The following is a 23,351-nucleotide window of genomic DNA, read 5'->3' on the forward strand; positions in this document are numbered from 1 at the left end:
CTCTGACCTCACGTCATGAAGAACTTTGAGAGAATGGCGGCTGGACTGGCCCCTGGATCCCCTGCTGTTCACATACCAGGCCCACATCAGCGTGGAGGACGCCATCATCTACCTGCTACACAGGGCTTACTCACACCTGGAGACACCAGGGGGAGCTGTGAGAGTCATGTTCTTTGACTTCTCCAGTGCCTTCAACAACAGGTATCCAGACACTCCTGCTGGCAGAGAAGCTCTCGGAGACGCAGGTAGACCACAACCTCGTGGCCTGGATCATGGACTACTTCACCGGCAGGCCACAATACGTCTGTCTGCAGGGCTGCCTGTCAGACATGATGCTGGGCAACACCGCGCACCCCAAGGAACCGTACTGTCACCATTTCTATTCTATTCCCTCTACACCTCAGACTTCTGCTTCAACTCTGGAACATGCCATCTAAAGAAGTTCTCCGATGACTCCTCCATTGTCAGCTGCGTCACAATGAGGAGGAATACAGAGAGCTGATGGAGAATTTTGTTGGATGGTGCGACGACAACCTCCAGCTCAACAGAGCCGACTGCTGCTTGCAGCTTTCTCGAGAACCGCTCGTGCCCGTAGTGCAGCTTTCTCGAGAACCGCACGTGCCCGTACCGCTCGTGCCCGTAGTGCAGCTTTCTCAAGAACCGCGCGTGCCCGTACCGCTTGAGCCCCGCTGCTGCACAGAGCGCTGTCCGCTTGTTTATTCAAAGTTTAGTAATATTGAACGTGTCGCGTGTCCAAATTGCACCAAATTCGACATTGCATGTCCTTGGGTCAGACTTCACCAGTGAGACTAAACTGCGCTTGAACCGTAGAAGCAGTTTACAGCCTTCCATTGGTTGATTCTGTTGCCAATCAAACGTGTCTGCGCTCCTATTGGCTAGTTTTACTGCCTCCGCCTCTGCTTTTTTCTCCTGTGTGCGCTCGTTGTTCTCTCTCGGGCAGTTTAACTGAGCGGGGTGCGTGCCTTTGTCCCGCTCAGCCAGTCAGAGCCCTGAAGCCCCGCCCCGCTGTGATGTGATGGTGTTTATATCAAACAGCCCCCGCTGCACTCAGACACAGAGCTGAGCGGCTCGCTGTTCGCTTGTTTAGTCAAAGTTTATTATATGTGTCGCGTGTCCAAATTGCACCAAATCCGACACTGCACGTCCTTGGGTCCCCAGCAATGCACCCGCCAAGTGTGAAGTAGATCGGACGGACGGTTCTCGAGATATGCGAAGGACACACACACATACACACACACAGACAGAGATTCCTGGAATTAGTAGACAGATGACCTTGCTGCTGTGTCTTCGACCTTACTTCCAATCATCTTTGCTGATGATACCAATTTGATTTTATCCCACAAAAATTTTGACGTTTGACGTTGGCTGCTCTGAATCTTCCATTACACATTCACAAAACCTTATCTGTTTGCTCTGATTTTTTTTGCAACCTCACATTTGAAATCATTTGTCCACAAATGTTATTTACACATTCACAAAATGTTGTTTACAACTACAAATCTTTTCTACACATTTACACATTATTTTTGTTTGCTTAAATCTTTTTTACACATTCAAATACATCCATGCAAAATGTTTTCACATGTTCACAAATGGTGATATACAACTGCAAGTCTCAAATTATATGCAAAAATCGCAAATCCATTCAGAACAAAGATAAAGCTGTGGAAAAGGTTTTTAGATGATATCTTGATATTTTGGAATGGCACAATGGAAGAACTCAAAATGTTTCAGACATATGTGAATTCAAGTAGCTCTTTTCTCAAATTCACAATGGAATATAACCCCAACACTATTAACTTTCTGGACCTTACCACCTCTAAACACCAGGACGGAAGCATTCATACCTCAATCTACAGGAAGCCCATGGAACGCAATACCCTCCTCCACCATAACAGCAACCACCCAAACCACTTGAAATATACCTAAGGGACAGTTCTTACGACTAAGGAGAAATTGCTCAGAACTGGATGAATTCAAATGCAAGGCAGATGAGATGAAATCAAGATTCTATGAAAGAAATTACCATCCATCTATAATAGACAAAGCCTACAACCATGCTTTAACATAGTAGTAGTATTTTATTCAGTCATCACACACAATACAATAAGTATAAACAGTATATACAATATATAATCTAATATACAATAAGTATAAGCAGTCTAGACAGTATAAACAAAAAAAAAAAGTAGTGACTGAAAAGGCACAGGCAGAAGCATAATGCTTATATATGCCTATCCTACATTATCAATTTAAGCTACCCCCCAGAAATAAAAAATGATAATAAAATAAAAATCATTCACACTTGTAACCCTCAAAAATAGCTTTATAAACCATTCTTTTGAAAACCAAAAGCGAGTTACACATTCTTAAATTTATCTGGGAGTGACTTTGTTTTAGCTCTGAACATTATTTGCATTATTTTATAATATACCAAATCATTAAATTTCATAGCATGGGATTTTATAAACAATGGATTAGTGTGATCATAGTAACCAGCCTTATTAATAATACATATGGCTCGTTTTTGTAGTAAGACTGAATTTATAGTCGTTTTAAAAGTCGACCCCCACAATTCCACACAGTAAGATATGTAAGGAAGTATAAGTGAGCAGTAAATTATATACAAAGCCTTATGATTTAATATATCTCTAGATTTATACAGGATTGCTATTGACTTTGAAATGTTTCCTTTAATATAGTCAATATGTTGTTTCCATGTTAATTTATGATCAATCACAACCCCTAGGAATTTTGTCTCAAAAACTCTTTCAATTTCAACATCACAGATTTTTAATTCAATATCCCCATCAATTTCTTTTCGATTTCCAAAAACCATAAATTTAGTTTTCTTAATATTGAGAGACAATTTATTAACATCAAACCAAGTTTTGAGGATTTCCAGCTCCCTTTCAGTAGCATACAAAAGTTCCTTTAAATTTTTCCCAGAGCAAAATAAATTGGTATCGTCTGCAAAAATGACAAATTTTAACAATTCAGTAACATTGCAAATATCATTAATATAAAGTATAAAAAGTTTTGGACCAATCACCGATCCCTGGGGTACTCCACAGGTGACCTTCCTAAATCCTGACACAGTGTCATTAATTTGCACACATTGCTGTCTGTTTTCCAAGTAGCTTTTCAGCCAAGAGTAAGCTATACCTCTTATCCCATGCAATTGTTGCTTAGAACTCTGCCCATAGCATGGAGTAAAAGGCAATAGGCTGCACTGAGTAATTTATCACATTAACCCTGCTGTCTATAGTGTAAGATGTGTAAAGAGTAATTGTGAAAAACAGTCAAACAGTAACTAATTTAATTCACTCAACTTTATTTAATAAGATAGAAAACAGAAACTTTGATTGTTTGCAAATATTGTCAACAATAATTGATGAAACCTTAAGTATCCTTTCATACTAAATAATCTGAAACTTATTAATACAAGATTTAAAATACATCAAATTAGAACTATACAGAATGTCTGATTTCAAATTAATGAAGCTGATAAGTGGTTAAAAAGTTGAATATAATGTAGCACTGTACAAATGCAAGCTTGATCAAAACCTTTGCAGGTTTTGCTAAATAGTATAATTCATGATTCATGACACCTGAGCATCAACACTGAGCAACACATGTGATCAGCTTGGTTCTCCTCATCACAACCAGACAGATTCTTTACTTCTTTGCTCCATTGAAACACATTTGATGTCAGAGGGGAAAATATCCCAAGCGTCCGGCCCAGGAACGTGCTTCTCCCAGTCGGGCTGAAGAGGAGGATTGTTCAAAGCCATCAAACAACCCAACCAGTAGCATTCAGCAGCGAGATGTGCTTTGTGTTCCAGGAAAGGAGTCTGCAAAATTAGAAGGTGAGAAAGTTTTACATGTTGAATCTAGCAAATTAAAGCTAAATTTCCCATTCCCATTTGTCCATTTGGTCCACAAATTTCTGAACTTTTTCGGTGCACAAAACACTGACATACATCAGACATACCTTAACAATATCTTCTTTTCTGCTGTAATACAGAGCCATTTGAAGATTTTGAACTGTTGACAGTTTGTACTCTGTAACCTGTAAGAAAGGAAGAACGCTGACAAAAGTATAGTAACACAAGCTTAAATGTGTCAGTTTTCATCAGTGGCCCTACAGTACCTTCTGAGGTGTTGATCCTCTGCTGTGCTTGTTCAGGTCAAACATTTCCTCTATGTGCTGCTTCCTTTTCCCCATTTGCTCTCTTGCATCATCAAACATGTACTATGAATATCAATAGTTTAGTTTTATTTCACAGTGATAAAGAAATGCATTAATGAGGACACAGTAATAAAATGTGAGGATAAAAACAGAAAGAAGAGATAAAATTAATATTTTTTGCAGGTGAGATACAAAACAAAACAAAATAAAACAAGGAGGCAATAAAAACATTTCAAAACAAACAAAAGAACCAAATAAACAAATGTGTGGGAAACAAAATAGTTTCCCAAACAGCATCAGTATATTAGAGTCACCAGACTGCACCGTACCTGAATCAAACTTTTGGCCGACTTTTTGTTGTCATCATTTGATTTCAGGTGGCCTTTGATTTTAGGCCACTGTATGATTCTGAGCTGGTCGTACATCTCTTTCAGTCGAGTTTTACTAACTGGGTTGTTCATGTTCTCAGAGTCTCCTGTCTTTATTGAAAGAGACATTTCACTTGCCATTCTATGCAAGGAGAGATAAACACAATAAGATTTCTCCTACTTTATTTACATGCTTGAGTTTCCCAAGGCAACACTATATACAGCAAATTGCAATTTCTTTTTTCAATATGCTGCATGTACCTGTCTTTGAATGATTTAAATTCTTCTTCAGATTCTTTCAGGGCGGATCTGTAGGGATAAAATGTAGTGTGTGAAAATGTCTCATGCTTTTATTCAACAAGTTCATAAATCAACAACTGAATTAAAGTTTGTAACATGTAACACATTCATGTAACAGGATTATATTTTTTCAATTTACTAACAATATTTTTTATGTATCCAATCCATAGATCACATCTTAATGGTAGCTGAAACTGTTCTATGAACGTTGTCTGGCCTCAAACTGTCCTTTTATCCTTTAATTGCTATTTATTTATTGAGGGTTTATAATGAATTTATCTCTTGAATTCTCTGCACCTCTACTTGGAACAACCTGTAGAGGGAGCTCAAGCTTCAGAAACTAGTCACTCTATTTTAAAGTCAATGGAATCAGCGTCTATTTAAAATTGAAAATGTTTTAAAAGTTAGTTAGTTCTCTTGCAGTGTAATACTATTTTTTTTCTTGCAATTTTTGATGACTTTGGTGTTTGTGTCTATATACATGTGTATTGTTAATGCCTTTGAAACTATGTGAGTGTTTGAAATTGTGAATGTGGAGAAGAGCGTCCGTGTTCAGCAAACCAAACCTGAGTTTGTAAAGGTTAAATAAATAAGTTTAAAAAAAACAATAACGCATTGCTTTGTAGGACCTTTTCTCAAATCCAGTACATTAAAGAAACATGTGACAGAAGTCTAAACATGTAATCCTTAACATGTTACATGCCTGTTATGAATACATTATGTAAACCCTTTACAAATAGTGTTACCAAGGCAACTATGTCAAGCTAACTTGAATTCATTGCCTATATCATGTGCAATATTTTAAATTGCCATTAAAAGAATGTTCAGAAAAATATTTACCTCGCCTCCATAAGTTTCTGTTCGTAATGTTCTTCCATTTCAGCCATACTGTGTTAAAAGAATCTTAAATGGTTATTTTGGTTAAACCAGGTTCACTGTAATTCATAACTTTAATGCCATAAATGTATGTAGTTCATGGGATGTTTTCTGGATTATCTCTGTCAGTTCCATAAAATGAATACAATATTATCAGAAACCCACCTGTTTTCATATACTAGTGCATTTTGTTGACACCGATGGCAACTTGATTCGACACATGCATCTCTCTTGGAGATTTGGCTGTGTAAAGGAAATGAAAACAATATTCAATATAAGATGTCTGTTTGTGTATGATTTTCTTTTCTTTTTTTGTGCCAGGCTTTACTGTTTGTGGTTGATTGATTATCCGCTGCAGCGCTGCATCTTTCACCTACATGACAACAAGCTACATGCCATTTGACAACTGTATTTAAAGGCAGATGATAAGATTAAGGGGAAATTGTAGAAACTTCTTGTGCAATTTTATATCAGCTATATGCCATGAGTGTAAGTCAATACGATCAGTGTAGTGGAAATTATATTATACCATTCTGTTTCTCTATGCATGAAGCACTGTCTTATTTCTATGTTGTCTGCTCTCAGTACATTTCCACTGGCTTGAGACAGTGGCTACTGTGTGAAGATGACCCTGGGAACTCTAGCCCATTTATCTTTGTTTTGCACAGATGCATCCTAATCGTAGAATGTTTCAAGTATAAGAATGTGCCAGACTTCTCATGACTCAGCTGTTTCTACTACATGATTATAAGAAGGGTGGACAAAGCTCATTGCTTCGCTCTTTGTCCCACACACTTTCTGGGTGAGCATTGCGCCTTGCTTGCAAGCAATAAAGATATCAGAAGGACAACTTCTCATCTCCAAGTCTCTTTATTACAGAAAACTCCCACCACAGTCAGTTGCATAGCATACCTTCCAGGATCTGTCTGATAGTTAATGACCCTGAATATGTGGAAGAAATCAACGGTTTAGTCATTTTTAATTTTTCACTTGTTATCTCATCAACATAATTCATGCTTTTTAGATGTATAGGATGTGAAGTCACTGAGAAATGAAGCAAATTGTAGCAAATAACAACCTCTACCTCTGCTCTGGTAGATATCCTGCATCAAGAACTTGCCCACTGCATACAAAGAGTTTGGGGTTAGGAGAAAGAGCCGATGATGGCATCACATTATCAGGGTTCCTGCATTTTAAATTTACAAAGAAGATAAATTACCTGTAGTACAGTAATACAGGATGTCTTTCTCACATTGAATTAGGATTCAGCAATTAAATGATAAGTCTATGTCTATGAAGTTCATCATTTTTCCATATTTTACAGAAGCTCTTTGAACATTTTCCTAAAAGTAAGCGTCTCAAATTTGCATCTTAATTTAATCACAATCAGCAAGTCTCAGTGAATGAAGACTGCAGTCTGTGTGTGAAGACACAAGTTCAAACTGTGATGTGTGAATCAAAATGTTGATAATCAAACCTTTGGACATGCTGTTGCTGCATCCTCTCAGTCTGTTGTCTTGGGTGTTCGTCATATCTTGGGGGAGAACAGCTGCAAAAGAAGCATAACAAAAATGTTGTCAAGCAGCATGTATCTCTATCTTATACTGTTGTAAAGGAATAAATGGAATTACATCTGCAAACAATATGTCACTCCACTCAACAGCTGCTGTATTCTACAGTATAGACTTTTCAATGGGAAAGTTGTCTGAAGTTGTTTCCTTGACTTCATTTACTACTCACTTAGGCTCTTTTTTTTTTTTTTGTCTTGTCTCTTATCTTGTCCAAGGCAGATGTGTACTGAAGCTACAACTCTGTCTGTCAGCGGTACTAATGTAGGTTCCAACAAACTCCAAGGGGGTTGGGCCTCAGCGAAAGAAAAGATAAGCTTGCAGGCTATAAATACACAAAGTGAAACAGGGTTCTTCACGTTGTTTGAAGCATTGCTGCTGCTGCTGCTCATTGCCATTTTGATTTTTTTATTTCATTGTTGACCTAGACTAGCTGGATCTGTTTCTAAAATGGGTGATTCGTTTATCATAGCGATAGACTTTGGTACTGCATACAGTGGATATGCCTTCAGTGTGTCATCCAGACAGGCACAAACGGAACCCACTGTGCCATCCTGGGGAAAAGAGCATGGATTTGAAACCTTGAAGACTCCTACCTGCATTCTTTTTAATGAAAATGAAGAATTCCTCAAGTTTGGTTATGATGCCAAAATGGCATACACCAAAATGCGTAGCGAAGAAGCAAAGAAAAACTACCTCTTTGAAAACTTCAAGATGTCACTCTATGGAAAAGTGAGTAAAGAGTGGTCTGTAAATCTAAATGTACAGTAGTTTTGTATGCCTCATGAATAAAGGCAGGATATCAGTTTTCCTATAATGTAGATTAGATTACAAAATATGTCTTGTTGTTACCCACACATAAGAGCTACCTACAAATGATTTTCTTTCCAAGATGTTATTGTAATGCTGCATTGCACAGTTTCAGGAGAGAAAAAAGATATGTCTTACCTTTAGTGCCGAGTCAAAAGGAAGAAGAGAATTGAATCAGAGTTGAGTGTTGGTTGAAGCTGGAAAGTAGCTCTTTCACTTCGGTTGTTCTACCCTCACATCATGTTTATAACATTGATTGAATCTCAGTGTCTCACTTAGTGTACTATTGCCATATATTGCAGTGTAATTCAGTGCTAAAGATGGGTTATAGACTATTTTGTCTTCAGACCTTCCAAGTTTGACTCCTTTCCATCACCACACAGTAATTTGGTGGCAAACCATGGCACAGTGGTAGAGGGGAAATGCACGCAACAACATGAGAATAGAGAAGCATCTTCCATGTTAACTCCTGATTCAGTCTGACTCAAATGGCTATGTTTTGTATGATGATCTTAATAATAATAAAAAAGGGTTCTAAGAATATTTGAACTAACATCTTGTCAATCATCACCAGCAACTCAACAGGGATGTAATGATTGCAGCCATAAACGGCAAGTCGATGAGTGCCTTGAAGGTAATCACAGAAACCCTGCGCTACCTGAAGGAACATGCACTGAAAACCATCAGTAACAACACAGCTGGGATGAAGTTCATCGCCTCTGATTTCACCTGGGTGCTGACTGTGCCTGCTATCTGGGATCCTTCTGCAAAGCAGTTCATGAGAGAAGCTGCAACTGAGGTAAGTGCATTTGTTAAATTCTGAAATGATTGGCAAAATATACAATACGTATTTTCTTTTTCATATTAACAAGAATGTGTGACTTATTTTATTTCTAGGCTGGTATTGTGACTGAACACAAAGCAGACAGGTTGGTAATAGCTCTGGAACCCGAGGCAGCCTCAGTCTGGTGTAAGAAGCTCCCATCTGATGGTTTCATAGCAGAGACCGTTGGCCAAAACACACTAGAGCAAGCTCCTGGAACACAATACATTGTTGTCGATTGTGGAGGTATGTGGTGCTGTTAGTAAATATACGAAAACATTTTCTTTTCCAGACATAAGCTTTAAAATCGGGTTGCATTTCCACAGGCAACAGCATACACAACAATGCACATTTGCCATTTTCCATTTCAAATTTGACTTGACTGCAAAATATTTATTGTTAAACATAGCTTTTACTTATTGCCTCAGGTAGTAGTGTCCAGATTTGTAAGAACTTATCATTAGCTCAAATGCTGTAGTTGCTCAGCAGTTTTAATTGCAGCCTTTTTGTCTTATAGGTGGAACTATTGACATAACTGTACATGAAGTGCTGGGTGGAGGAGCCCTGAAGGAGCTGTACAAGGCCTCTGGTAATGACCTGGGAGGGCAAAATGTTGACAAAAAGTTCAAAAGTTTCCTCAAAGAAATATTCTCTGATGACCTCTGGCATGAGTATGAAAGAAGTTATCCCAGTGAGTTTCAGAAGATGATGTACAGCTTCTCGGTTCTTAAATGTGTGGAAGAGGATGTGGAGATTTCCTGCCCGTATAACTTAGCATCATTAGCTCAGAAAAGGCAAAACATAGAAATGTTCTTCCAGACAGTGCAAGGTGCATCTTGGGATGACGGGGCAATCATAATCTCAAAAGAGAAAATGAAGTCTTTCTTTGATGAGAGTCTTAGCGGGATCACTAAGAATCTCAGAGAAATCTTGAAGAAAGATTTAAGAATTGAATACATTCTGTTAGTGGGGGGCTATGCCTCAAGTGTGACTCTGCGCAAACACATTAACAAGCAGTTTGGCAGTCAGTGTAAAGTGTTGTGCCCTTTTAAGGCCCAAGAAGCAATCGTGAAGGGAGCTGTCATGTTTGGAAGACATCCAGAGGTTGTGGCATCACGAAAAAGTGCCTTTACTTATGGAGTTGGTACGTGTAGGAGGTTTGACGAGTCCAGGCATAAGGCAGAAAACAAGTACTCAAACGAAGAGAGTGACTGGTGTCGTGGTGTTTTCAAGAAACTGGTGGAAATTGATCAAAATGTGGGTTGGAATGAAACCAAAGAGCACATCTTCACTCCAATAGAAGCAGATCAGACAGCGGTAACGTTTCGTTTTTATCGCACAGAGAGAAAAGATCCTAAGTATGTGGATGAATGGGGAATTGACCCAGTTGGTTCATTTGCAGTTAGCATGCCTGACACTAAACGTGGCACGGATCGCAAGATCAAATTAGAAATCAAGTTTGGCTCCACAGAAATACAAGCCACAGCCACTGACATAGATTCCAACTCAACAGGATCTATCAAGATTGACTTCATGAGCACAGCATAAGACTGTTACAAGAATATCCAAAATGCAGCTGTTTCCTCTATTAGAGCTTGGGGGCCCAAGTTATGCCGAGGTTATTCTATAGTAGGCAGATGCAGATGACAGGCAAAAGCCAAATCGTACAAAAATGTTGGATGGTTGGCATTGGCTAAAGTGGAAGATGTATGATTTCCACTTTCTTTCATATTATAATTTTATATTTTAAAAGGTTGTGTTTGTTTTTCATGTCTGTCAATAGGTTTTTTATTTTTTCTCAAAACGGCTGACACATGCTACAGTGAAACATTCACAAAGTGTTTTACACTTTGATGTTACAGAACAACACTACATATTTTGCGTACATTGGCCCCCTTTACACTTGGCATTAACATGTGTCTCATATCTGAATTGTTTCTAATTAGAGCTGGATTACACTTGACTCTACAATGTGTCTCGTACACATAAAAATTGGATTTCTCTGTCTCATGCCAAAATGTAGATTGCTGTGTACATCACTTGATCTCACTGTTGCCAACTTGGTAACCTTATCATGAGATTTAACGACGACTCAGACCTCCCTGGAGATATAATTTCTTAAAAGCAACTATTGACAAATCTACCCACGTTTTCAGACCATGGGGAACAGTGTTAAAGGATAACACTGGTGTTTTTTAATGCATTTCTTACCGTCAACAAATCCTATGAAAATAACAAAATCAACAATGCGTTTGCCCTACTCCCATCACTTTCCGACTTCCCACGTTCCCTTTTTTGCCTTCAACCCGGAAGTCATTGGCTAATTGTAAGTTAAAAACCTTGAAATACAGCTCACAAAGACATAGTTTCAATTTTAAAAATCGCTAACTGTTACCATGAAAGGTCAGGCTATTGTAGTTATTACCAAATCAAATGGGAACAAATTCTTTATTACGCCGGGGACTATTTTCGGTGCCACGGAACTACTTTCCTGAGATGGAAAACGTGTTTACGGTCGGCTTATTAAGTTGTTTGAGGAAAAAGTCGGTTGGCCCGGTGCATCGTGATGATGAAATATGCTGCCAGAGCAACAGCATGGCTCTTTGACGTGTTTTTAATAGTTTTTTTTAATACAATGGAGCTCTATGGCTGCTGGGACATGGCTTTATTGGGCATCGGCTACATGGACGAGACTTGTTAGCAAAACAAATTCATTGCTGATTTTGTTATTTTCACAGGATTTGTTGACAGTAAGAAATGCCTTAGAAAACACCAGCCTTATCCTTTAATGTGTTGACTACCAAAGCATTTGGTTTTTGCTCTATCCGATTAAAATTCAACAGGACGCATGTTAATACCAGGTGCAAAGGGGGTCATTGTAATCTTTTGCTTCACAACAAAACAGAGGGCAAAATATTGTCTCAACAAATGACAAAATTATATACTATACTGTCAAAATCATGCCCTGATGCATCTTTATCTGTGTTTTTATTTTTATCTGTGTTGTATACCGGTCCATGACCAAATGTTATTTAACTTCCAGTTATAGCAATGAGATTAACCTAACTAATAATTATGAGCACAGTAGTGCAGCATTAACATAAGCATCTATATATAAGTGTTGAATATGTGAAGTGTTTTTGTTCTTCATGTTCATTATACAGTTTGGTGTGCTACTCCCTGATGAAGGCCACAGTATAGCCAAAATACTTTGATCATTTTTTATTAACTTTTGTTAATTTTAATATGTTGTTTTGAACTAGTCATTCAATAAAGGATTTCTCATTTTTTGCTTTAAGACTGCCTTCGAACTCTCTTTTCATTGAAAGAAAAAACCCCAAACCAAAGAGCATCTTCTGGTGACTTTTTATGGATGTAACAATGAAAATGTAACCCAGTTAAAATTATTATGCATGGTTATAAATAATCATAATGTTAAAATACTTAATTACAATAAATAAGTTTAAAAAGCTAGCCTATTTTATAGGGTTATTTTTCAACGGTTAAATATATATAAATTTCATGTTTAAAAAAGATGCTGTGGAATAAATAATCTAGAAAGATATAATATGTTTTATTGCGAAGAGTTCATGGTTACGAGGTGGTAACTGGGTAGAATCAGAGCCATATAGAGGAAACCATACATTTGCACTCCTTTCTCCGAGCGATTGGAGCATCCCCATGCAGCACAGCAAACCATGGTGGAGACTATATGCAAGGACAACACGGAGGAAAGGGCACAGAAAACTTGCTATTCATGTTTCTGAGTTTATTAGAGATTTATTTAATGAATTCATTGCAGTAAATAAATGCATAGTAAAAAGACAAAAGATACATAAAATATATATGTTTATATGTGTATAAATATATATGTGTTTTAATGTGTCCTGTCTGGATGGGATGTGTTTTAATGTATCCATTTTAATAGCAGATTTCTGCACATACAAGCCAAAGAGAAATTTCTGCCTTTTGCACGCAAAAAGTGGACAATAAAGTTGTTTTGAATTTGAATATATTTTGTATCAATGTATATATTAATAAGTGCAGGGGTGCATAAGAATTGTAAACAGAAAGATTATTTTAAGATTTTCCACTTATTTGCAATGGATTTCCTAAGACAACACACTTAACATGCTGCTGCTAGTCCATTGACCCATTGTGCTGTCAGTTGACAATCATTGATAGTCACCTGTGGGTCTACTTCTGTTCTGGTCTCCTTCCTCCTTCTGTCCTGTCTGAAAGTCATGAAGACTACATTAGTCATTAAGTCATTAAGATTACTTAGGCCCTCAGTTACCATGGGATTACTGAAACCACCATGAATTAAAGAAATGGTAGAAAATTAATCTAATCTGAATTTTGAAACATTCCTTCCCTTCCCCTCCCTTTAAATATATCAATAAACATTAGGATGTGATTGCTCTTGACTACCATACAAGTTTTACTTTTTAAAAAAACATATTGACGTAACTACATACACATGTCGGTGTGCTATATAAATATTGTACATAAATATTGTAAATCAATGCATTTATTGACTACTAATTACCAAAAATCGCAGTTCTGTCTCTCTGTATTTACGTTTTCAAATTGCCCGCCAAGTACTTCCTGGAACTATCTGAAGCTACGTGAATCACGTGACGATCAAGCATTTTGAACTTCCGTTGACGCAACTCTCTCTATATGGCTCTGGGTAGAATGATGTGGTATCTGAAAAAAACCTTAATGCTTGTTTTTCATTGGTTGATGTGAGTGAACAGGAGAGATGTGCGTGTCTGACGAGAGAGGAGAGATGGACGGAGTTTTCGCTCGGTTGAGCTAGTGAATTAGCAAGAAGTTTGAGATTCATACAGGAGTGTAGGTAGTTTCTTTGATTGTCAACTCGATAATCTACAAAAGGACATTTATGCTACATGTTAGGAGCAGCCGAGGAAATTTCTACTCAAAGTTTGATATGCTGTTTGTGTGTATGCTAGCTCGTTAGCAACCGAGTGCCTTTCATTAGCACAGTGAATGGACTTGTAGCCACTGTTTAGCTAACACAGCTAACGCAATGAGCTTTAGTTTGATTGTTTGCCAACGTGGAGACAATCATACAGAAGTTTCGCCATACAGGAGAAACCAGATAGCGCTTTCCACGCATGAAAAAAAAAACAACCGAGTCCGACATACAGTTTTAACAGTCGCAAATATGCCTACTATGCTTTTGGAACATTGTTTGGTTGCAGTAACAGATTAAGCGCTTTACAGTCTCGGGTCCCGTCGGGTTCGGGTCGGGTTGCAGACCTCTAATGTGTAGTAAATGAAACAACTAGTTAGTGAAATCAAAGTCCTATGTTGCAAACAGAATGGGCATTTTTATCTTGTGGCCATCCACAATGATATGAATCGATTTGAAGAAACATAGTGGCTGACACACAGACATGTCAATCATGGCTTTTTCCCCCTGAATAATAACGAGCAACTTCGGGTAGAAGAAATATCTGTTTCCATCGCATTAGCCTATCTGTGCTTTCCCGAATAACGGATTCGGATTCGGGTAAATCCCTACCTGCAATAGTTTGTTAGCCAGCAATATGTTTGATCTTTTTCTTTGGTGGCATTTTAAAACGTTTTCCTTTCACTCATTGAGACTGAACAAAACGGGAGATATGCACGAGATATATGCGCAGACAGTGAGAAAATCGTGGCCGGTGGATTATTATTTTATTTATTAATTTTTTTTCAACACGGCGTGTCCCCTGGACGGTAAAGCATCATCGGGTCATCATCGACGAGTGAATACAGCATCCACGTGAGTTTATTTACCAATTACCAAGTTTGTAGCCTTGTTGAAATGAAATCTGTGCGGCGAAAGTAGCATTGGATGCAGGCCCAGCAAGGGCATTAAGTCCCTCCCACGATGATTGAGACTATTTTCTAGGAAAAAATAGGCTGCGTCCCCCGGACGCGTCAATAGTGAGTTTACTGCGTCCTTTCGGATTTTAACGCGTCAGACACGCAGGACGCACATCTATTTACTTCACTGCCACAGTATTTTGTTTTTGCTTACAGAGTGAAGTGACCATTAGTTTTGGGTCTCACCGCTCCCAAGCATCCACTCAGGCCTGCAACGGGGTTTTATTTGTTTGGTTGAACATTATTTCTGCCGGCTTGTGTGTGTGGTGAGTGTGGGCTCATACTTGAAGGTACAACGTTAAAGGTGCATTGTTTCATGTTTTATGTATTGTTGATTTGACCTTTTCTAAAGTAAACTAAAGGTATGCATATTTTTATTTTAGGGCATTTTATGCTTTATTGACATATATATATATATAGAGAGAAAGAGACAGGAAGGTATGGGAGAGATTGAGGGGAGGACATGCAGCAAATGACTGCGGGCCGGATTCGAACCCAGGTCGCTGCGGAAAGGACTGATCCTTATATGGTATGCTCTCTGCTCGGTGAGCCACTGGGGCATCCCCACAGTATGCATATGCGTATACGTATATGTATACATTTAAAGCTGCATAAGTAAACTTAAGTTCATAGTACCTACATGACTAAATAAATAGAGCTTAAGTAGTTACAAACACAGTATATAAGAAGATTAAGTATAGTATTTTGTGTCACAGTCTATTAAAATTCATTAAAAGGAACTCAAGATAATATTGAAGTCAGTTAAACTAAATAGTTACAAGAACTCAGGGCCCTTCTCTAACAACTAGGGGATAGGTGGGCTACAAAAATATAGAATGAAATCTGCATCTTTTAAATTCTTGTGAATGAAAAAAATTCACAATTTAATTTGAACATAAAGTTATTGAGATTGAGAGAAGTACACAGACATACCTATAGTGTTTCTATAATCATTCAGTCATTTCTAGTGTTTCTCCCCCAGACCATGTTGCCGCTATAAGATAAAATTCTCGGGGAAACTCTGGATAAACTGCAGCCCATAGCCTCTGCTGTCTCCCTCCAGGAGTTGAAAGCTTCACCTGGTCTACACAGCAGCTTACCGGAAGTTGAGGAGAAGCTACAGGCAGAAATTTGCCCTTGTCACATTCTGTTTCTCAATGCTTCTGCATTGAGAAAGCTGAGTAGCTGTTAATAGTTTAAGAAAGCATTGAGTAGCTGTTAATAGTTTAAGTCCTACTGTACCACATACAGTAATGTGAGATAAGAATAATCCATTTCGGCTCACAATATGCCTGGTGGGGCGGCCTGCTATAGCTCACCATGCATGTATAGGCCTAGCAGTTCATAATTAAGAAATATTACACAAGAGTGTCCTTCACTGCCATTATTGCCATTACAGTGATACGGTCCGTTGACATCACTGAAATCTCAGTCTCATCCAAATCTTGTGTCCATTGGTACATGGTCATTCCACAGTAAACCAAACTGCTAGTAAGTAAACCCGTTCCTATATTGAAAATGTAAGGCTCCCTGGCAGACAAGTAACTACATCCAACTGTACATGACAAGTTATGTTGTTACCATGGTAATGTTTCTGGAATTGTCATTTTCATTATGGCTCAAAATTATTAGGTTTACGTATTGCTAACCATTATGCACTTACTTTATAAATACATTTGATTTCTATACCTGCATTGGATTCTGCACCTACCTTCACAAACCAAAATTTAGTAGGTTAGTGAAATCTTGGTAATTTTGGTCTGATTTAAATAGAAATTCTTGTATTCTGGTAATTAGAGTTAAAAATCAATTAATACTGAAACTTTAACCACAGTGATTAGCTTTGACAGCCATTGTATCCTTTGGCAAAGCCAATAGGCACTACTAGAACACGGTAGGACACTGACTACTAATTCGACAGTACAGATTGTTTAATACTTGCACATGGGTTTTTCTACATGAAGAATTTTTTTCTACCATGTGACCCCTGGGGAGCTCCATGAGCAAAAAACACCAAAAATCAAACTTGCACTCCTTTGATTTTCCCTCTCAAAGTGTTTGGTCCGACACTAAGCAACATGTGTAGTTTTTTATGTAATATTTAGGCTAACGTTCTATTAACAGACAAAATAGCTACATAGCCGAAATGAGCACTGTAAAACTCTGACAGATCAACTTCTCATCTTCGATCGGCAATATGCAATTTCTCCTTCACTCGAATTGTACAAGGAAAGGCTCTCCCTTCAAACTGAATTTAATCTCCTTACTACTTGAGAGACGACTAATTTGATGACACAAGCCCGTCGTAGATTCTATGAACATGGCGAAAAAGCAGGCAAAATCCTTGCACACCAGATTAGGGAATCAGCCGCCTCTAGATTAATCACAGAGATCCGAACTAGTTCTGGACAAGTAATAATAAATCAACAAGAAATGAATGACGAATTTAAGCATTTTTATTCCAATTTGTATTCTACAGAATCAGCTGGAGATCCCAAACCGATTGATAGTTTTTTCAACAAATTAAATATACCTTCCATAAATCAGGAAGATAAGGTCCAGCTTGAGGAAGCTATTACCGTGGAGGAAATACATCAAGCCATACGCAACATGCAATGCTCGAAAGCCCCGGGCCCAGATGGGTATACGCCAGAATTTTACAAAACATTCATAGAACATATATCCCCTTTGTTACTGGAGGTATTTAATGAATCCCTCAATACTGGTCACCTCCCACCAACATTCCACCAGGCATGTATTTCTCTGCTCCTTCAAAAGGACAAAGATCCGCTCAACCCAAGCTCATATAGACCCTTGAGTCTCGATGTAGATGCTAAATTGCTAGCCAAGATCTTAGCCACACGTCTTGAGAGAGTACTCCCAACAGTGATATCTTGGGATCAAACAGGTTTTATTAAAAATAGACATTTATTTTTCAATCTTCTGCGATTATTCAATATTATTTATTCTCCCTGCACAAATTCCCACACAAATCCCCACAATTCCGAAGTACTTATATCTCTTGATGCCGAGAAGGCTTTCGACAGGGTCGAGTGTGACTTTCTCTTCTCGACCCTGTCGAAATTTGGATTCAGCCCAACTTTCATTTCTTGGATTAAATTACTCTATGTCTCGCCCTTAGCTTCTGTTCACACAAATGGGTTCAGGTCTGATTATTTCCCTTTAAGTCGCTCCACCAGACAAGGTTGCCCTCTCTCTCCGCTTCTTTTTGCACTAGTTATCGAGCTGCTTGCGATTTCTTTGCGTGCCTCAGATACTTACACCGGAATCGTTAGGGAAGGGAGGGAGCACAAAGTTTCATTATACGCCGATGATTTATTACTGTACATTTCCAACCGTTCAACGTCCATTCCCAATATTATGTCCATTTTACAGAGTTTTGGCAAGGTATCAGGGTATAAAATCAACATCTCCAAAGGTGTTTTATTTCCCATCAGTACTCGAGCCCAAAAACAAACATTTAGCTCTCTCCCGTTTAAAGTTTTAAGTCAGTTTCGGTACTTGGGGGTCACTATCACCAAAACATTCTCTGATTTGTTCAAACAGAACTTTTTAGAACTTTTTAAATGTACCGAACAAGATTTTGTAAGGTGGTCAAATTTCCCCATTTCACTCACTGGCCAAATTAATATAATTGAAATGAACACCCTTCCTAAGTTTTTATTCTTATTTCAATGTATCCCAATTTTTATCAATAACACTTTCTTTAAGAACCTAGATAAAATAATCTCTAATTTTATCTGGAATAAGAAGCCCCCCCGAATAAGGAAAGATTTTTTACAGAGACCCAAGTCAGAGGGCGGAATGGGACTACCTTATTTCAAACTCTACTATTGGGCATGCAATCTACGCGCACTCTCCTTTTGGCTCCAAGATCAGATGCCTGCCTGGCTCTGCATTGAAAGAAAGTGTTGCTCCCCATCTTCTTTATCAGCTTCGCTCTTTTCATCATTGCCCACCACATGCTCGTATTCTGCAAACAATCCATTAGTTTCACACTCACTTAAAATTTGGTCGTTAATAAGAAAACATTTTGGGTGGCATTCTGGCTCTCTTCTGGCTCCTTTTGGTCGCAAATCACTTATTTACTCCATCTCTCTCTGATGCAATGTTTCAAGTGTGGCACAGAAAAGGCATCCATTCATTCAAAGATCTTTTTATTGATGGTATATTTTCATCATTTCAACAGTTACAAACTAAATTTGATCTGCCACATACACATTTCTTCAGGTACTTACAGTTACGCAACTTTGTCAAACAAAACACTACATCCTTCCCCAACATTCCACATAGTTCACCAATGGAATCCATATTTTTGTTGAATCCTTTGATTAAAGGAGGTATTTCTGTAGGAAAGCCCTTGTTAAGAGGGTTTAGTTTCTTTGGCTCCTTGTGTTTAGTTGTTCATAGCCCACATTATTTATTATTCTGTGGCAAGATATAGGATCTTTGTTGATGCAATCGTTAATGTTATTGGCAACATCCACCCAGTGTTTGGATACTATAACATGCTCCAGCTAGTATTGCTAGTATTGTACATGTAATCGACCAGTCGGTATTAGGTCACTGGCCCTTTAATAGGAACAGAGTTTTCCAGCTCTGATCAGTCCATCCTGGTCTGTTTGCTAGGGAGCTGCATTTTACTTTCCTCCGTATCGGGGAAGTTGTGTGTAAATGACAGATGTAAGTAGAGTATTTATGCTTACGTTTGTGTTATGTTTGTGTTTATGTTATGTGAGTGTTATGTTTAATGTGTGTTATTACTGTTTATTAATATATCTGTTGTATCGTGTTTCCTTGTAGAACCACATTCTTCCCTTGAATAAAGACCCTAAACTGAAGCTCCTCATCTGTGATTCTCTGACCGGAGTCACGCCCCCATAGTGTTCACTAGCTCTATTCCGCACATCTGTAGAGGCCCCCCACAGACCTCTCTTTCATTGGTCCTTCGAGCCGGATAGAGCTCCTCCAAGACGCTATGGATCCAACAGACCAGGACGTCACAGAGACATCCGTTCGTTCCCGCAGAGAGCGACACCTTCCACACCACCTAAGCGACTTCGAGGTGGGCTATGAACCTCAAGCACAAGATGAACCTCCAAAGGCTATATCCCACACACCAGGACGACGGGCTAGTGAGACGAGGGCCACATCTGTGAGGAGCGAGCACCCACATCAGTCGCTGTCATCCGGACGCCAGGCTAGCGAGGTAAAGGCTCCATCTGAGGGAAGTGGGTCCTCACGCCAGTCGATTCCCAGATCCGCCTCCAGGTCCGGAGTTGGCTCCCTTCGTTCATCTGCGGGTGCACACCCCCGACATGCTCTGTCACTGGTCCAGGAAGCTATCCTTCAGGAGAGCATCCACCGCCTGGAGCTCGAGGAGTTACAGCGCCAGGTCCTAGAAAACTGCAACGCTGATCTGGAGTGTCAGCGCCTCGACATCCAGGCCCGGGAAGCACAACGCCTACAGCAGGAGGCACAAGGAGCATGGGAAGCTATCGCCAAACGTCTTGACAGGCAGAGGCGACTGAAGAAGAAGGAGAAAGAACTTCAGGTAGCCAAGCTGGTCACCTCACTCCTCCGGAGATGGAGGGACCACGTAGCAGTGCATCATCTCCAAGGAGCTTCTGCCCCCTACCGGCGATGAGTGCTCCACCTGCCAACGCCCCTGCCTGCTCACCCTGCCGTCATCCCTCCATCCCTCATCTACACGCTGCACACCCTCCCGTGCATCCAGCATTATCTGAGCTGCCCTATCCTCCACCTGGGTTTCAGCACCTTGCAGTGGCTCCTGTGCCCGGGTCTTCTCACGAGGGAAGATTACTCCAGTTGCCTACCATAGAGAGTCCTACCGCACTGCAGAACATGCACCCCCCGCTGGCTCACCCTGCCGTCATCACTTCAGCGATGCACCCGCCAGCACAGGCGATGTCTCTCTCCGCTGCAGCCCCTGCATCATCGTACCCTGCTCCTATCGTGCCTGCTCACACCGAGCCTCTGTGGCTACACCCGGTATCCAGACCAAGCAGTATCACGCCGCAGGACCCACTGCAGTACAGACTCCTACCTACAGAGTGACCACCTCTACTGCAGCTCAACCATACCACCATATGAGTTCCGCTACACGCTACATGGCTCCTATTCCGCCAACGATTGCACTAGGGCATCCCCAGCATCCAGGCTCAGAAACGCTGATTGCCTCGTCTTACAGCCTCCCCCAGCCGATGCTGCCAGTCTTCGAGCGTGACCGTGAAAGTGACTTTACTCTCCTCAAGATGGCCTTGGATAACCTGATGGGCAGTCACGGGCACCTGAGCGAACAGTATAAGTCCTCGGCCACTTGAAGCTTCCCAGTGCTCTCCACCTGGCTAAAGCCTACATGTATGACCTTCGGCTGTATACCGCTGCATTGCAAGCCCTGCAGGACAAGTACGGTCAACCCCGGCAGCTCGTCCAGTCAGAGCTAGGTGCCATCCTCAACTCGCCTGCCATCAAGTTTGGTGACTCCGAAGCCTTTGACTCCTTCGCCCTGTCCATCCAGTCTCTGGTGGGCATGCTCGGGACGCTAGAAGGACCAAATGGGTACGAGCTGAGATGTGGATCCCACGTCGACCGACTCCTAAGCAAGATGCCTCCGTCATTCAGGGATGGATTCATCGAATACTGTCTGAGCCGTGGCGTTCTCCGGACAGGGTCAGACATGACCTACACCCTGCCTGACCTGGCAGCCTGGCTTCAGATGAAGTCGCAAGCTAAGCGCCTCTCAAGCCGAGCTGCAGCAATCTATCAGTGTGATGCACCCAAGCCAGCTAAGAAGGACCAACGTGTCACTCATTATAAGGAGAAGACCACGACCATCCTTCTCAATGCAGGGGAAGTCGCTAGCACTGTGACGACTTCAAGAAGTTGTCTACCAGCCAAGTTGTGAAGTGGATCTGAGATGGGAAACGGTGCTGGAAGTGTGGTTGCAACCACAACGCTGAAGCCTGTACTCTGAAGCGCCCCTGCAGGACATGCAAAGAGCAGCACCTCACCATCTTGCACGACTCCGTCCAGCAGACCCAAACCAGTGTCAACATGGTGACTACACCACCCATCAGGGTCTACCTGGACCGGCCCAATCAGCCGCAACCGGTGATGTTAAAGGTCGTCAAGGTCATCTTGAGAAACGGGGACCAAGCCTTGGAGACCTACACCATGCTAGACGACGGCTCCGAACGAAATATCGTTCTCCCTCATGCCGTGCAGCACCTGAACCTCCCCAGACAGCCAGAGACTCTCCATCTACAGACAGTTGTTATGACCCTGGGTCATAATTTGTATTTTGAGTGTGTGTTTTTGTTGTTTATCCCTCCCTGCCTGAGGGTGGTGGTGTTCACCCCGTTTGTGTGTTCTCCAGTTTGTTGAGTTGCAGGTGGCGGCTGGTGATTGGACGGGAGACTGATGGCGCCTATTTTAAAAAGGGCGTCTGTCCGATGCCGGCTCACTCCTTCTCCTTCCTGGCTCCCAACCGGACCGTGCTGTGCTTGGCCACATGAATACTGTGTTGACCTAGTGGTGTAGATTGACTTTGTTATTAAGAATGTAAATAACTTTTGGAAGAGCAGTCCCGGTAGCCATAGGGGTGAGAAGCCTTTTTTTCTTTGTTTTCTTTTCTCTTGTTTCTGATAGGGAGGCAGGGAAGCTGATTGTACTTTTGTTTTCGTTTGCTTAAGTTAGGCAAGTTAGTTACCTTTTTTTTCATAGATCGTTTTGTTTGTTATTTTGGCTGTGCTCCCCCCGACGTTTTGCTACCGTATTGAAGAGTGATTAAATAAATCAATTTTGTTTGGACTGCACCTGCTGTGGCACTGGTCATCTTTGGGAGTTGGGAAAGAGGGGAGTCACTTTTATGCTATGCTCGGTTTTCCCCTAGGCCGGGCGTAACATAAATTGGGGGCTCGTCCGTTCTTTTCTCATGTTTCGTCGGGTAGGTTCGGTAGGTATTTTGACCTATTTTTGTTTCATAATTTTGGTTGACACTTTTTTCTTGAGTGGCACTATGGATTTCGATTTGGACAGTTTTGCAAGAAATCCTAGTTTGCAGCAAGTGGATAAATGTAGAAAAGTGGATTTGATGCTCATTGCGAATTTGTTTAATGTGCAAGTGCCGGTAAATGCGAGGAAAGAGGAGCTGAGAGAGCTCGTGGTTGAGAAGCTGGAGGAGGGGGGTTTGCTTGAGGGTTCATCCACTCCAGAGGGAGAAGGGAAAAGTGACGTGGAGCTCCGAGGTCTAGTGCCGCCCGTCACGCCCACTACTCCCACAGATCCTCCTATTACGTCGGGGATGTCGGCTGAGGAGCTCCGGCTGGCTCTCCGCATTAAAGAAATGGAGGTGAGAAATCGGGAGTTGGAGGTGGAGGCTATGCACCTTAGGGTGAAGGCTTTAGAGCTGGAACGCCAGCCTAGTGTTGCTCCCCATTCACCTGTCATGC

General features: G+C 40.6%; 2 protein-coding genes across 2 annotated transcripts in view; one reads left to right on the forward strand and one right to left on the reverse strand.

The window, feature by feature from the left end:
- Positions 1–23,351, reverse strand: part of LOC144539927 (uncharacterized) — a 198,076-nt gene that overhangs the window by 23,078 nt on the left and 151,647 nt on the right. Inside the window, exons 8-10 of the mRNA XM_078286272.1 lie at positions 7,235–7,306; positions 6,842–6,880; positions 6,670–6,699 (exon numbers count right to left, since the gene is read on the reverse strand). Of these exons, the coding sequence (XP_078142398.1) occupies positions 6,670–6,699; positions 6,842–6,880; positions 7,235–7,306 (141 nt within the window). The remainder of the gene's footprint in view (positions 1–6,669; positions 6,700–6,841; positions 6,881–7,234; positions 7,307–23,351) is intronic.
- On the forward strand, positions 7,776–10,568 carry LOC144539864 (heat shock 70 kDa protein 12A-like). Its single transcript, XM_078286117.1, has 4 exons — positions 7,776–8,057; positions 8,710–8,934; positions 9,033–9,204; positions 9,476–10,568. Exons 1-4 carry the CDS (start codon positions 7,776–7,778, stop codon positions 10,504–10,506), a joined length of 1,710 nt encoding a protein of 569 aa, XP_078142243.1. The 3' UTR covers positions 10,507–10,568.

The sequence above is a fragment of the Centroberyx gerrardi genome, chromosome 10 (assembly GCF_048128805.1).
Source record: "Centroberyx gerrardi isolate f3 chromosome 10, fCenGer3.hap1.cur.20231027, whole genome shotgun sequence".
Classification (NCBI taxonomy): domain Eukaryota; kingdom Metazoa; phylum Chordata; class Actinopteri; order Beryciformes; family Berycidae; genus Centroberyx; species Centroberyx gerrardi.